At 61.8% G+C, this 13499-nt stretch overlaps 1 protein-coding gene across 5 annotated transcripts in view; it reads left to right on the top strand.

Annotated features, from left to right (window-relative positions):
- Positions 1–2539: 2539 nt before the first annotated feature.
- GSE1 (Gse1 coiled-coil protein) overlaps positions 2540–13499 on the top strand; it is a 400566-nt gene continuing 389606 nt past the window's right edge. For 2 of the 5 annotated variants that reach the window (XM_045890622.2, XM_064580637.1), the window contains exon 1: positions 2541–4700. In XM_045890622.2, the coding sequence (XP_045746578.1) occupies positions 2835–4700 (1866 nt within the window). In that variant the 5' untranslated portion in view covers positions 2541–2834. Of the gene's footprint in view, positions 4701–13499 lie in introns of all 5 variants that reach the window. The other 3 variants (XM_045890624.2, XM_045890621.2, XM_045890623.2) reach the window with 2 other exon arrangements.

Here is a 13499-nt window from a genome sequence, read left to right as displayed (position 1 = left end):
GGTGAGGATCACCAACCCATTGTACAGAACAGGAAACTGAGGCGTAAGGAGCTAAGAGGTTTGCCCAAGACTCCCACAGATAGGGATGGGGCAGGATGGGGACCCAAATGCACGGGACCCAGGCCCTGACATGGGCCCTGGATATACACAGTGAGTGAAACAGACCTGGTTCCTGCCGGGGGCGGGAGTCCCCAGGCTTCTCGAACAGCTGACAGAAAAATAAATAAAATCAATGGCAAATTCCTAAGCCGACGAGCTGAGTCAGAGAATGGTGAGGGGGACCCATCTGAGGTAGAGAAGTCAGGGAAACCTTTCGGGGAGGGCACTGCAGCTGAGACCCTGGAGGTGGACAGGAGTCGGTGTGCAGAGAGTCTGCAGAGGCATTTGAGGTGGGAGTAAGGATGGGCCAGGCCTCCAGGGGTTCACGTCAAACTCCCCAGCCCGGGACCTGCATTTCCTAAGCCGGCCTTGTTTTACCAGCAACCTCTTGTCTGTATGGGGCTTGAGGTTTGTGCTAGGGCACCATGAACAGACCCCAGCCCTTTAAGTTTCCTGATCAGGCCCCTCCTGCCACCAGATATGAAAAATGCCAGAAGCCGAGGAGCCCCCCACCCACACCCCAGCATTCCTTCCGGACAGTTTTGCTGACATAACTTTTTTTCTGGGCCTGGATAAGGACCTGCAGTACTGAATTTCTGGTGGTGGTGGTGATGATGATGATGATTTTTTTTAAGTCCTAGACTGTGAGCCCTGGAATATGCCCCAAGGGTTCCCAAGAGGTGGTCCTTTTCTCTTGTTCCATTTATTTATAATGCATGGTCCTCCTCCGTGCCCAGGGGAAGCCGAGTTTTATTTACATATCAATGCCCCAGAGGGCAGAGGGGCCCACCTGGCACCTTTGTCCCCAGGCTCACTCTGGGTTCCAGTTGGCAGGCTGGGATAGCTGTCAACTGCTCAGAAGTCAGAGACTCACGGACTTTAGAAGCTGGAAGAGGTGTCCTTTCACAGATGGGAAATGGAGGCCCAGAGAGGCCTGGATTTGCACAAGGCCTCCCAGCCTGAGCCATAGCAGTGGGGAGGACTGAGGGGTCCTGGCCATGTCCCCTGCCATGGACAGTTTTCATCAGCAGATGGGTGACATGGACCAGATGTCTGCCTAGTGAGGGGCTTAAGAGCAGGGGCTTTTGGAGCTGAATCCCAGCCCACCAAGCTTGAAAAGTAATTTGACCCTCAGTGGCTCTTCTTTCTCATCTGTAAAATGGGCTGATCACAGCACTTAACCCAGAATTAAGGAGCAGGAACTGAGCTGATGTATATAAAGTGCTTAGACTAGCACCTGGCACAGTTCATCCCCTGCCAGAGCTCCTATTTATTAAGAGGAAGAAAGGCCCAGAGTTGTTGAGTCACTTGCTCTGGAACACACAGCCCCGAGATACACGGGACCCTTCCTGTGCTGCTGGTGAGGGCTCGGTAGCCCCCAGACAGCGGTGGGGAAAGGCGTGGCAAGTTGAGGACCCCTGTCCCCCTAATGGTGCCTTCACTAACGTGTTCCAGGAGGCAGGGCACAGCTCCTCTTCCGTCTGTCTCCAAAATTAGCACGCTGGGCCTTGAAAGGTGCCCCAATCCGGGGCTGCGCAAGGCCGTAAATGACCCCCATTTGGTCCCTCCTTTCAAACGAGGAGGGGGGCCGGGGCGCCCCGAGCCGAGTCGGCAGGGCGCTGCCCCTCCCGAGAGTCCCTCCAGGGCTCCTCGGTCTCTCTCGGGCGCCGGCCGCGTCCTCACCAGGCTCCCGCCCACGCCCACCCCACCCCCACCCCCACCCCGCGTCCTGCTTGCCCTTTACTTAAAGAGCAGCTCCAGCTGCTGATGGGTTTCCGCGGGTCCCCGAGGAGACCCTTCGGACGGCCCGAGCCGGGCGCGCTGGAGAGAGCCCCTAACTGGGGCCCTGAATCACCGCGCGCGGCTCTCGGCTGGACGCAAAGCAGATAGGAGCCGGCGAGCCATTGTGCGCGGTTCGGGCCGCGGGGGAGGGAGGGCCGAGGGGGCGGGGCGCCGGGCGCCGGGCGGGAGCGCGAGGGAGGGATTCCCCGCCCGCCGCGCGCCCGCCCTCCGCCCCCTCCCCGCCTCCCTGCGCGCCGCCCGCCGCCCCGCCCCCCTCCTCCCCAATTAAATGACCCCACGCTTTGGCAGGCGCCGGAGCTCGCACATGCGGCCGCCGCTGCGGCCGCCCGGGGCCCGCCGCCGCCGCCGCCGCCGCCGCCGCGTTCCGGGCGCGCTCGCCGCGGCGCCGCCGGGGCCTCGGCGGGCCGGGGGGGCGCCCCTGCGAGCGGCCGTGCGCCCGCGCCCGCGCCGGCCGCCCGCCGCCAAACTTCGCGGCGCGCTCATGCCCCACGTTGGGCGCGGCGGCGGCGGCGGCGGGCGCTGAGGGCGGCCCCGGGCCCCGGGGCGCGGGGCCGGGCGGACGCGGCGCGGCCATGAGCGGGCGGCCGGCGCCGCTCTCCCGCAAGCAGCGGCTCATGGCAGCCGTGGGCGAGCGGGCGGCGGGCGGCGGCGGCGGCGGCGGCGGCGCGCCGCTCTCCTGCTTCATCTGCGGCGGCGGCATCGGCCGCGGCAAGGAGCTGAAGCTGCAGGTGAAGCAGCCGGCGGCGGCGGCGGCGGGCGCGGGGGCGGCGGCGCAGCCCTTCTTCCCGTTCCTGCAGCAGCAGGAGCCGGCGCCCGGCGCGCGCGAGCTGTGCGCGGCCGACGGCTGCGTGCTGGTGTGCGCCGTGTGCCGCTGCTTCCTGGGCGAGCAGTGGGCCGCGTTCGAGCGCGCCCGCACGCCGGTGGACAAGCGCATGTACTGGCTCAAGCGGCCGCACCAGTGCGACGCGGGCGCGGGCGGGCGCCGTGGGGCCGCCGGGGCCCCCCGCGAGTGGAACGCCGCCTACGCGCTGGGCGGCGCCGCGGGCGACGAGACGCGGGACTCGGAGCCGTCGGAGCTGTCGGACACCGACCCCCCGTCCGAGACGGAGCCGGCCGCGCGCGACGCCGCCAGCCCCCGCCCGGGGCCCGGGCCTCGCGGGGCGCGCTGCCAGGAGTGGGGGCCGGCGCCGCGACCCCCTCCGGGGCAGGGCGACGTGGAGGAGGAGGAGGGGGCGCGCTCGAGGCAGCGCGGGGACGGGGAGCCCAGGACCGGCGTGAGGCGCAGGCGGAAGGCCGCCGGGAGGCACTGGGTCCCCGAGGCCCGGGCCAGCGTCCTGAGGGGCATTCAGGACCCTTGGCAAGGCCCTGCCGGGCACGCGGCCCCCGCGGAGGGCATGGAAGGAGTCCCTTCGGGCGGGACGGCCAAGACTCCCGAGAGCAGGCCGCCGGCGGAGCCCCGCGGGAGCTACTGCCTGTCCGAGGACAGTGACATCAACATCACCAGCGAGGAGGAGGACCGCAAGGAGCAGCCTCTCCCTGGCCTCAAAGAGAAGGAGAGCGCCGGCGGCGTCCCCTGGGCTTCCCTGGAGAGCAGGGCTGCGCCACCAGAGGGCCTTTGCTGCTACATTTGTGGGTCGGCTCTGGCGCCGGCCTCGCAGCACCAGATCCACGTGCAGAAGCAGGAAAAGCTGGCCCAGGCTCCCTTCTTCCCCTTCTTGTGGCTGCACAGCCCCCCTGCGGGGGCCCAGCCCATCGGCGAGGGTGGCAGCACCCTGGTGTGCCCCTGCTGCTTCTCCTCGCTCATGCAGCAGTGGCAGAACTTCGAGCTGGCCAGCGTGCCCGTCCTGCAGCGGCTCTACGTGGTGCCCCTGAACAGCCACGCGCCCGGCATGGCCTCCAAGGGCCGGAGGCTCCCCAGGGAAGACGGCCCGCTTGCTGGGGCCCTGCCGGAGGCCTGCTACCTCTGCGGGGAGGACTGTACCCAGGATGCCCGGGCAGTGGCCTCCAGGACCCTCAACGGCAGTGCCAGAGGCTCCATGCATTTCCCCTTCCTCAGCCTCTTGCCCTGTCCCCCCAATGCCCGGGGCCCCAACAAGCGCTGTGAGGTCCGAAGCTGCCCCAAGTGCTTCAGCGTCCTGGAGGACGTCTGGGCCCTGTACCGGGCCTGCCAGAACGAGGAGCTTATCACCTCCGTGCAGGGGTTCCTGGGCAGGTACCACCAGGCTTTCTCGGCTTCAGACCCCGCTCTCTCCGAGCCGCCCGCCCCGACCCGGGGCAGCCCGGCGTCCGTCTGCTACATCTGCGGGGCTGAGCTGGGCCCTGGGAAGGAGTTCCAGCTCAACGTGAACCCCTCCAGCCGCCTGGGCGAGAAGGAGCCCTTCTTCCCGTTCCTCACCGTTTACCAGCCCGCCCCGCGTGCCAGGCCTGCTGACTCCACCGGCCTGGTGGCCACCTGCGTCCTGTGCTACCACGACCTGCTGGGCCAGTGGCTGCAACACGAGGCCCGCAACGCCCACCACACCGTCAGCCCCTGGTCGCGGCAGTACGAAGTGGAGACGTTCGTGTGCTTTTTTTGCCAGCAGGAGAAAAAGCGGTGTCTGGGGCTGAAGGCCGTGCGGGTGGCCCGGCTGCCCTTGTTCCTCTATACCCTCCGAGCCAGCCACAGCCTGCTGGTGGACGATGGGCGGCAGCTGATCATCGGCGCCTGCGTGGAGTGCGGGACCCTGGTGTGTGCTGGCCCAGGGCTCGCCCGCCAGGGGCCCGTGGGGTGGAGCTCCCCAGTGGCAGCGGCAATGAAGGTAAGTGGCTGTTTTCCCTTCAGCCTCTGTGATTTCAAGCAGGGAAGGAAGACCTGTTATTTTCTGTTCCTCTGTGCTGGGAGGAGGGCGTGCTGATTCTGTGTGGTCCGTTCCAGTAGGAGGTGCCCTCCCGGGGGTCCCCGGGCTGGCGCGTGGGGAGTGCGAGGGCCTGGCTGAGCCAGGAGGCACGTAGAGTTGGGGGGTTGCGGGGAGTGGTCTGTGGAAGAATAGGGCACTGCTGAAAACAGCAGGCTCGGGCCTGAACTTGAGTGTTTGCAGCCGAGTCCGTCAAACAGAGGAAGTTCGGGGCATGTCTGTCATCCGCCTGATAACATTAGTAATTAGTCCAGCCGCGCAGGTCACCGGGAGGTCCCTGTGCTCACCCGGTTGGAAATGCAGCAGAGGTGGTGATTCCTCTCCACTCTCGAGTGCTGGCCCCACTTAGCTCCGGCAGCTTTCCCCCCAAGTTCACGCTTTTCCTTTGAGACTCTCCAGTTGCTTCACAGCAGATGGAAACAGATTTTCAGACGTGGGGGTTTGGGACCCCGGGGGACAGTGGCCTAAACAGACTTTTCCCCTGGTGGGAAGAGAGTCTTTCTTCTCTGCAAGTCAGCTGTGCAGGAGGAAGGCGGAGGGGGTCGGGGGGGGCTGGCGTTCGCCCCCTTTATAAGGCGCCTGCCTTCACGCTCCCTGCCCGGGAGGAGCCACACTGGGGCTCAGTTCATTTTGGATCTGGCTTTGTAAAGGCCAGAGCCGGGCCTGCCCTCAGTGGATCTGGGGAAGTAGGTGTTGGTGAGTTGTGATCACCCTGATGATCCTAATCTCCGCTATAGACCCTCAGAATGGTTTGTTTTAATCAGATGCCTGTAGTGGGAGCCACTGGTGAGGGGCCAGCAGACGGCTCTGTGGATGGGGAAGAGTGTCTCTGACTTGTTCAGGGATGATCGTTCCATGCGTTTGAGAGGCTCCTGGTCATGCCTCCCCCTTGTATGTGCGTGTGCACCCGTGCGGAGATTCCTGGGTCATGCGTTCGTTCACGTGGTTGCACCTGTGAAGTGGACACATCCTCCCACTTCCCTCCAGTGGTTGCCCTGGGCCTTCACACTCTGCCCAGGCTTCCTTCTCTGCCAGTGTCCCTTTCGGACCACAGAGATGTAACTGGGGCCTTTGGTGGGCCCCTCATTCTAAATGGACGCACTGTATCGCTCCCCACCGTGGTGCTGGACTTCTCATTGGCAGCCTGTGGCCGTCCAGCCTGTGGGTCTGTTCCTGGGTATCTGAAGAAGTGATGTTTCCGGAAGTGCCAGCCGGAGCTGGGAGGTGAGCCTGGCTTTGGAGCAGGATAGACCTGGCTTCCAATCCTGCCCTGTCTCTTGGCCACTGAGCACCTGAGTGGATGTGTCTCACCCTCCCTGTGCTTGTCTCCTGGGCTGTGGAGTGGAGATCGGGATCGCCTGCCCCTGGAGGGCCAAGTATGCAAACAGATTGGGCATCCAGCTGCCCCCAGAAAGTCAAGTGCCTGCCATACGGTGGGACCCTCCCATCTACCCGACGTGTTGGGCAGGGTTGTCTGGGATATGGGTCAGTCCTCTGCGTGGCTCTCGGTCTGCAGGATGGTCGTGGGTCTCGGGCTTGGGGATGGGGGCGCACGGAGTCATCAGAGCGCTTCCTCTGAGGTTTGCCAGAGTGCTTTTCTGCAGAACATCCACTCTGGGGTGAGTTTTCCTGTGTTGATTTGCTCACTCATCAGGAGTTGATGAGATGCCAAGTGTGGGCCTCCCGGGTAGGAACTGCAGGAAACGGTCCAGCTGGGAAGGTGGCCGCGGAGGGTAGCCCCATGGGGATGAAAACGCAAGCTGGTGTCTGCCCAGAAGGGGTCAGCATGAGTTTGGGAAGGCTGATTGGCTTTCTTGCTTTTGCACCGTTTCTAAAGCAAGTTATTTCGTTTGCTCTTGTGAGGCCTTATTACTCCCATTGTGCGTATGAGTACAATTGAGGCTCAGAGAAGTCAGATGGCGTCGGCAACTGTCACGCAGCCAGTAGAGGAGGCTGGGGTGGGTCTTCAACCTGGGTCTTCCCATCCCTGAGCCCCACTCCGTCCACCCCCTGGCAGAGGTGTAGCCTTGGAAGATGGGTGGGATGCGGTGGAGGGGGGGCTCGGGGGCGGGGTCCAGCAGAATAGGCACGGGAGAGCCTGTGGGGATGAGGGGGAATGAGGTTGCAGTGAACTCCAGGCCTGGGAGTCAGGCACAGGGGAGAGATAAAAAGTCCTTGAAAGAAGGCTTGGAACGCACCGAACGCGCCGGGAAGAGATCCACCCAGGGCTGGGCCGTGGCAGCAATCCAGGTGGGTGGTGAGGCCAGCGGCCTGGGGGGGTGGGTGTGGGGGGGCGGGCAGCATTGCGGCTCCCAGGCTCCCACAGCCAGAGGGTGGGAGAAGCATCTACTCCTGCCTAGAGGAGAGCCTGACTGGTCATCAGTAGAAAGCCGGAAATGCAGCCTCCTGCCCTTCCTTCCTCCCGCCCATTCATTTAACAAATGTGATGGAGCACCTACTCTGAGCCAGGCACTGTTCCAGACGCTGGGGATCTGGTGGCAAGTGCCGCGCCTTCAGTGTCAGGGGGAGGGGTGCGGTGGTGGAGAACCGTAAACAGAGCAGGACCGGCCCCCGGCGCCAGGGTGGGCATGAGGGGCGAGCGCTGGCCTCGCGGCTGGGGACAAAGCGGGGACTCCCGGGTCCCGCCTGTCTCTGGTGTGTGGTTTGAGGATTCGAGGGGAGTGGCTCGGGGGCGTTGGCACGTAGCCCCCGGGAAACTACTGAGCCGGAACGGCATGTTCCGGAACCTCATCGATACCACCTCCTGTGATGGCTCCTGTTGTTCCTGGTCCACGTTCATTCATTAGTGAATCGGCCTGAAACACTAGGAAGAACATGGAGAAAGGGAGAAGGAGAGAAAGGAAAGGAAGGTGTCACCGACACCCTCTGTTTGGATGGTGTTTGCGGCGTTTCCCTCCAGCCGGACTCCTTGCTTCCCGGGGGCGCCCCGTCCCGTAGCCCCCAGATCTCGGAGCCGGCGTCTGGCGCAGCGCTGTGTTGGGGCTGGCGGGGCAGGCTGCAGCCCACCCTCTCGGGGGGCCCGGTACCCCCTCCCTGAGGAGGAACGCCAGCGCCTGGGCCCCTCTGTGAAGCCGCCCCTGAGACTCTGGGTCGGCATTCACCCAGCCCTCGTTTCCGTGTTTGTTCTGCTGGGAGCCACCTGTGTGACCCGGGGCCAGACTTGCCTCCTCGAAGCACCGGAGAGATGGAGATGACCTTTTTCTGGAAGATTTGCGGTGGGAGCCGCAGGTGCGCAGTAGGAAAACGGGACGCGTTCATTCCTTTCTCTCGCTCTGAGGTGCTGGTAACTGGGGGTTGCGTCTCGTTGGCTCCCACCTGCTGTGCTGTTGTGGCCTCTGCCCACCCCCCACCTTCCTGCTGGGGGAGGGGGGCTGGGCTGTCCCTCCCTTTAGAGCCCAGGGACGCAGCGGGCCAGGCTGCCGGAGGCGGCATCCGGGGACATAATGATGATGATGGTGGCTTCACGGAATGCACTTTGTGTTCCAGACCGTGCCCCACGCTTCCCTTGTATCACTCTTGCTGGATCCTCCTAGCGGCCCTGTTCAGGGAGGTGACACCATCTCCATTCCTTAGCGGAAAAGCAAGTCCAGAGAGGGCAAGCGATTTGCCCAGGGTCACACAGCTGGTAACAGCAGGACCGGCATTGGAGCCAGGAGTCCGGCTCTGGCGTCCGGGCCCCAGCCTCCACTGTCTCTTGCTTTTCTGTCCCCTCTGGGGCTCCCCCTGTGAAGGTGGCAGTGCCCTGGACGGGGGATGGTCCGAATTTCCCCGCACGTGCCTCCCCCACCCCTGGAGCCCTGAGAGGCGGGAGTTAGCTTGCACGGGCCAGAGGCCCTGAAAAGCCCCCACCAGCCGGCCCCGCTATCCTGTCCCCCGCCCCCCTGGTCGCTGCCTAGCTGATAAGTGGTGCCCTTTGTCTCTGCTCCCCACGGCATTGTGCCGGTGTTCAGATTTCAGCCGGGACCTCCTGCTGCGGGTCGTCCCCGATAGGCCTGCTGCGTGATCGATGGGCTTTCCTTGCTTGCCAGTTGGCGGGCCGGCTGTCCTGCCCTCTCCCAGCGACCCAGCGATCCGTCCGGGGAGTGTTCAGGGGAATGGAGCGTGCAGCTGTTTACCTAACCGCACCCTGGCCCCTCACTGCGGGGACACCCAGCCCAGCCCCTGGAGCGTGGCCTCCGAGCCCGGAACAGGTGTTGCTGCTGAGGCCCCTTTCCTTTCTCCACGCTGACATCTGAGGCCTGCAGAGAGCGTCTGTCATTACTCGCCTGTCAGGGCTGGCCCGCACATCTGTTTCCGTGTTTCCCGGCTCTCTGTGCCCCGATGGCTCCCTGCTCTTCAGGACGGGCCTGGCAGCCCCCCTCCCCGGGGCCGGGCTCATGGGACACCTAAGCCAGGTGAATGGAGGAGGGAACCTTCTGGAAGGTGCCGGAGGGGGCCGCCCGCCTGGGCCGAAACTGGCACCCTGTGCCTGGGAGCAGCTGAGAAATGGCTGGGCTTTGGGCCTTTCTCGAGCGAGCTCCGAGCACCTCCTCCGAGGGGAGGGCTGGGCTTTTCTTGGCGGGTTGGGAGCCATCTGCCCAGAGGAGTAAGCTCTCCCGACGGGACTTGTCCTAAACCTGGAGGCGATTGGGGACACCTGGGAAAGAGGAAGCAGAGGCAGAGGATCTCCAAAACTCAGCCTTCCCTGGAAGCAGGGAGGGGCAGGGCGGTAGGGAGGCAGTCTCTGGCCAAGTCCAGAGTCCTCCAAGCTTTCCGGCCCCTTCCCTGCTTAGATCTCTCGGGACCTTACCCTTGGAAGGTTAACTCCCAGTGACTGTCTTTGGAGGGTTTGTAGGCTGTGGGCAGGGTGGCCTCACTGGCACATTTTCTGGGCTGGGGAAGCGCCCACATCTAGAGTTCAGGTTCTTCTTCTGCCCCGGCTCCATAGCCTGGTCGGGATGGTGGAGAGGGGCGATACTTCTGCCCTCTGGGTAGAGTACCTGGGAACTTGAGTTCCAATGGCCACATAGCCCCAGGTGGGACATTCATGGGGGCCATTGTGGAAGGAGCTTCTACTCACCATGTGACCTTTGTGCAGTATTCCCGTCTGTCCAAATGAAACGTCTGGTCTTCGGGGGTCACGGGCGGTTTGCTTTCCACACATGAGGTCTGACCGGCGGCCGGCACCGTCGAACAAAATGTTGAGCCTGTGTCCGGACTTGCTGCTAAAATATCCAGTCCTTGGGGTGCCTGGGTGGCTCAGTCGTTGAGCGTCTGCCTTCGGCTCAGGTCATGATCCCAGGGTCCTGGGATCGAGCCCCACATCGGGATCCCTGCTCGGCGGGAGGCCTGCTTCTCCCTCTCCCACTCCCCCTGCTTGTGTTCGCTCTCTCGCTGTGTCTCTGTCAAATAAATAAACGAAATCTTAAAAAAAGATTTAAAAAAAGACCGCCTTGACTGGCGGTCTCTTCTGTGCGGTTAGGAAGGAGAGAGCGCCTTCCTGGGGTCTAGGTTTTCTTTATTTTTCTTTCCTTTTTCCCAGCTGTATTGAGAGAGTTGACACATAACATTGTGTGAGTTGAAGATACAACGTGTTGGTTTGATACATATATGGGTTATAAAATGATCACCACCATCTCACCACATCGTTACTTTTTCTGTTTTGTGGGGAGAACATTTAAGGTCTACCCCCTTAGCTGCATTCAAGCATGGATACGGTATCAGGAACTGCAGTGACCAGCTGTACATCAGATCCCCGGACTCCCCAGACGTGTGAATCTTATCCCTGGAAGTTTACACCTTCGTTCAGTATCCCCCCCTTTCATGGGGTCTAGGTTTTAAATTCAGGCTAGGATGTGGGGACCCCCCAAACACCATGATATTCCATCCCATGTTAGGTCAGAAAAACTGCATGGATCGCCTTTTTGGGGGCAACCCCACACCAGGAGGACCAAGCCCACAACCTAATGCCACTTGATGCTTATTTTTTCAGTATTACGAGCTAATTAGATGTATAGGTTTTGAAAGAAATTCTGGAAGTCCTGTGACAGGGACACAGCTGCAGTTCTGCCTCTCGTCCCTGCTCATTCTTCTACCCTTGTCCAGAGCTGCCCTGGGGAAACACACCTGGAGAACCACACATTCTACCCATGAGATCAACAAATGTTTGCGGCCGACGGTGTGGAATCGGGCAGGCTCTGCCCTTGGGTGCTCGTGTGGGTGGGTGGCGGGGGTTGGTGAAAGGCTCTGGTCGTGATTGTGCAATGTGTTGAGTTCTGCGCTGGGGTCTGCTGGGAGCTCACAGGAGGGTGGGAAACTGGTATGTTCAGGGATGGCTTCCTGGAGGAGGTGACATCTAAGCTGAGCCCTGAAGGCTGAAAAGGACTCAGCCAGGTCAGTGTAGGAGTCATGTGCTCCTGGTAGGGAGAGTATGTGCAAAGGCCTACATGTGGGGAGTGGGGTTTGCTGGAGAACCTTAAATAGGTTTTTGAAGTGGGAGAGGAGGTGATGCTGTGGGAGTGGTTGGCAGTGACTAGATGTGGGTTTGAATCAGTGTGAATTTTATAATACCAGTGACTGGGCCCTACCCCAGCCTATTAAATCAGAATCTCCGAGGGGTGGCCCTGGTGGCCCTGGTATTTTAAAGCTTCTAGAAGATTCCAGCAATGGGGTAAGAACTGCTGATGGAAGCCATTGTAAGCATGGCCCAGGAGTTTGGGATTTTTATCTTGAAAGCTGTGATGGTCACTAAAAGGATTCGTTCTGTCTTTACTAAGCACTTACTGTGTCCCAGGCACCGTTCTGGGCATCAGGATCCAGCCCTGAGTAAACCAGATGGGGCGCAGGGAGGGGCTGAAACAGTAGTCAAAGGAGTGGCCAGGGAGAGGTGGGCGGGCTGGGGGCTGTCACCTGAGCAAGGAGGACGGTTTGGGCAGCGGCCTGAGGTGGGACCTCAGGAGAGCGAGGATGCTGGGGTGCCAGAGGGCAGGGAGGGGCGGGCCAGGCAGGGCTCTTGCACTGACCTTGAAAAGACATTGTTTTTGTTAAATCTCTTTTTCAATGGAGATATCATTCACATACCATAAAACCCACCCTTCTAAAGTCTACGATTCTGTGACATTTAGTACATTTACAGAGTCATGCAACCCCCAGCACTGTCTACTCCAGAGCGTTTCTGTCACCTCCAAAAGGAGCCTCGTGCCAGTCACTCCCCATCCCCCCAGCCCTGGTGACTGCGAATTCCCTTTGCATTTCTCCCAGGTAGACACCCCTGGAGCGGAACTTCGGGGTCACCTGGTAACTCTTTTTAACAATTTGAGTTCCGTTTTCCCTCTCCGGGTTTTAAGGACACAGTAGGACTTAGGTCGTTCTGTCAGCTCACTGACCAAAGCCACACATCCCACCCTAGGTCTCCAGACACCGAGTTGGTGTTGGAAGACGGGAGTCGGTCTTCTCTCTGGGAGAAGGGTTGGGAAGGGGTCGCCCTTGTTCTTGGGGCTTTTGACTCCAGCCCAGGGAAACCAAAAGTGCTGGATTCCGGTGCGAACACCCACGGTGCCTGCCGCACCCCCGTCTGGGTCTCAGTTTTCCATCTGTAAGATGGGAGCAGATGGTGGGCTGGTGGCCGAGCCCCTTGGCGCCTGCACAGCTGCTAAGCTATGGCCATCTCCCCTTTCTGGCCCCGAGAGCGGTGCATAGAGAAGGGCCCTGACGGCGAGGTCTGGCTTGGCTCTGAGTCCGGTGGCTCTCGGGTTCCCTGCCCCAGCACCGGCCACCCCAGCCACGGGCTGCCGCTCTCTGCCGCCGGCCGGGTTGGTCTGGAACCCTGTATGGAAACCCTTGCTGGGTTGGGTTTCCTTCACGTGATGCCAGCAACCTGAAATGAAAGTTGCAAAGGTCCCAGTCAGAACGGGGGTCAGGCGAGCCGGGGCAGGCCTGCTGGGACCCGGGTAGGAGCAGGCACGTCTGGGGGCTCCTGTTTCCCCCGGTGGGCTGTTGGGTGAGAGCCAAGAGGGGAGAGGAAGCAGTGGGTCCACGGAAGACCCCTCAAAGCTCTGGGCCCACCGAGGCCGCGTCTTCCTGCCCACCAGTCAGTCTCCTCTGGAGGGCAGAGCCAGTGACAGGGAAGGGCGCAGAGGTTCTGTCCGTCCACCTGGTCCTGATGAAGACACAGCGAGGCCTAGGGAGAGGATGATGGGAACACCGATGGTTGTCGCAGCATGCTGAGAGCACCCGCTCTGTGCCGGCCGCCCTCCCGTGGTGCCTCGTGCAGCCCTCCACCCGTCTTATAAGGTGGCTTTTCCGATTTTCTTAACGAGGAAATTGAGGGACAGGGGGGAAGTCACTTGCCCAGAGTCGCACAGCTGGCTGGGAAGTCTGGAGCTGGGATTGGACCCGGGCCGTCTGACTCCAGCGCCCAAATGCTTAACTGCTGTGCCACGCTCCCGCCACAATGCCAGGGGGAGCGTGGGACGCCGGGATGGCGCCACATGGGGGGTAACGGTTGGTGGACATGGTGTGTATGGTTCAGTGCCGGGAGGGCTGAGGGCCCAGCCAGGACCTGGCCCCGGGGCGGGAATGGGAGTCTGGGAAGGCTGCCTGGAGGAGGCGTCACTGATGGAGGTTCTACAAATGGGCAGGACTTAAATAAATGGTGACATCTAGAGAAGTCTTCACCTTTGGGGGTTTATATGGCAGTAATGC

Source organism: Mirounga angustirostris, unplaced genomic scaffold (genome assembly GCF_029215605.1).
Source record: "Mirounga angustirostris isolate CCGP_5_RB_7025 unplaced genomic scaffold, mMirAng1.0.hap1 SCAF_16, whole genome shotgun sequence".
Classification (NCBI taxonomy): domain Eukaryota; kingdom Metazoa; phylum Chordata; class Mammalia; order Carnivora; family Phocidae; genus Mirounga; species Mirounga angustirostris.
This window is presented reverse-complemented; position numbering and strand designations above follow the sequence as displayed.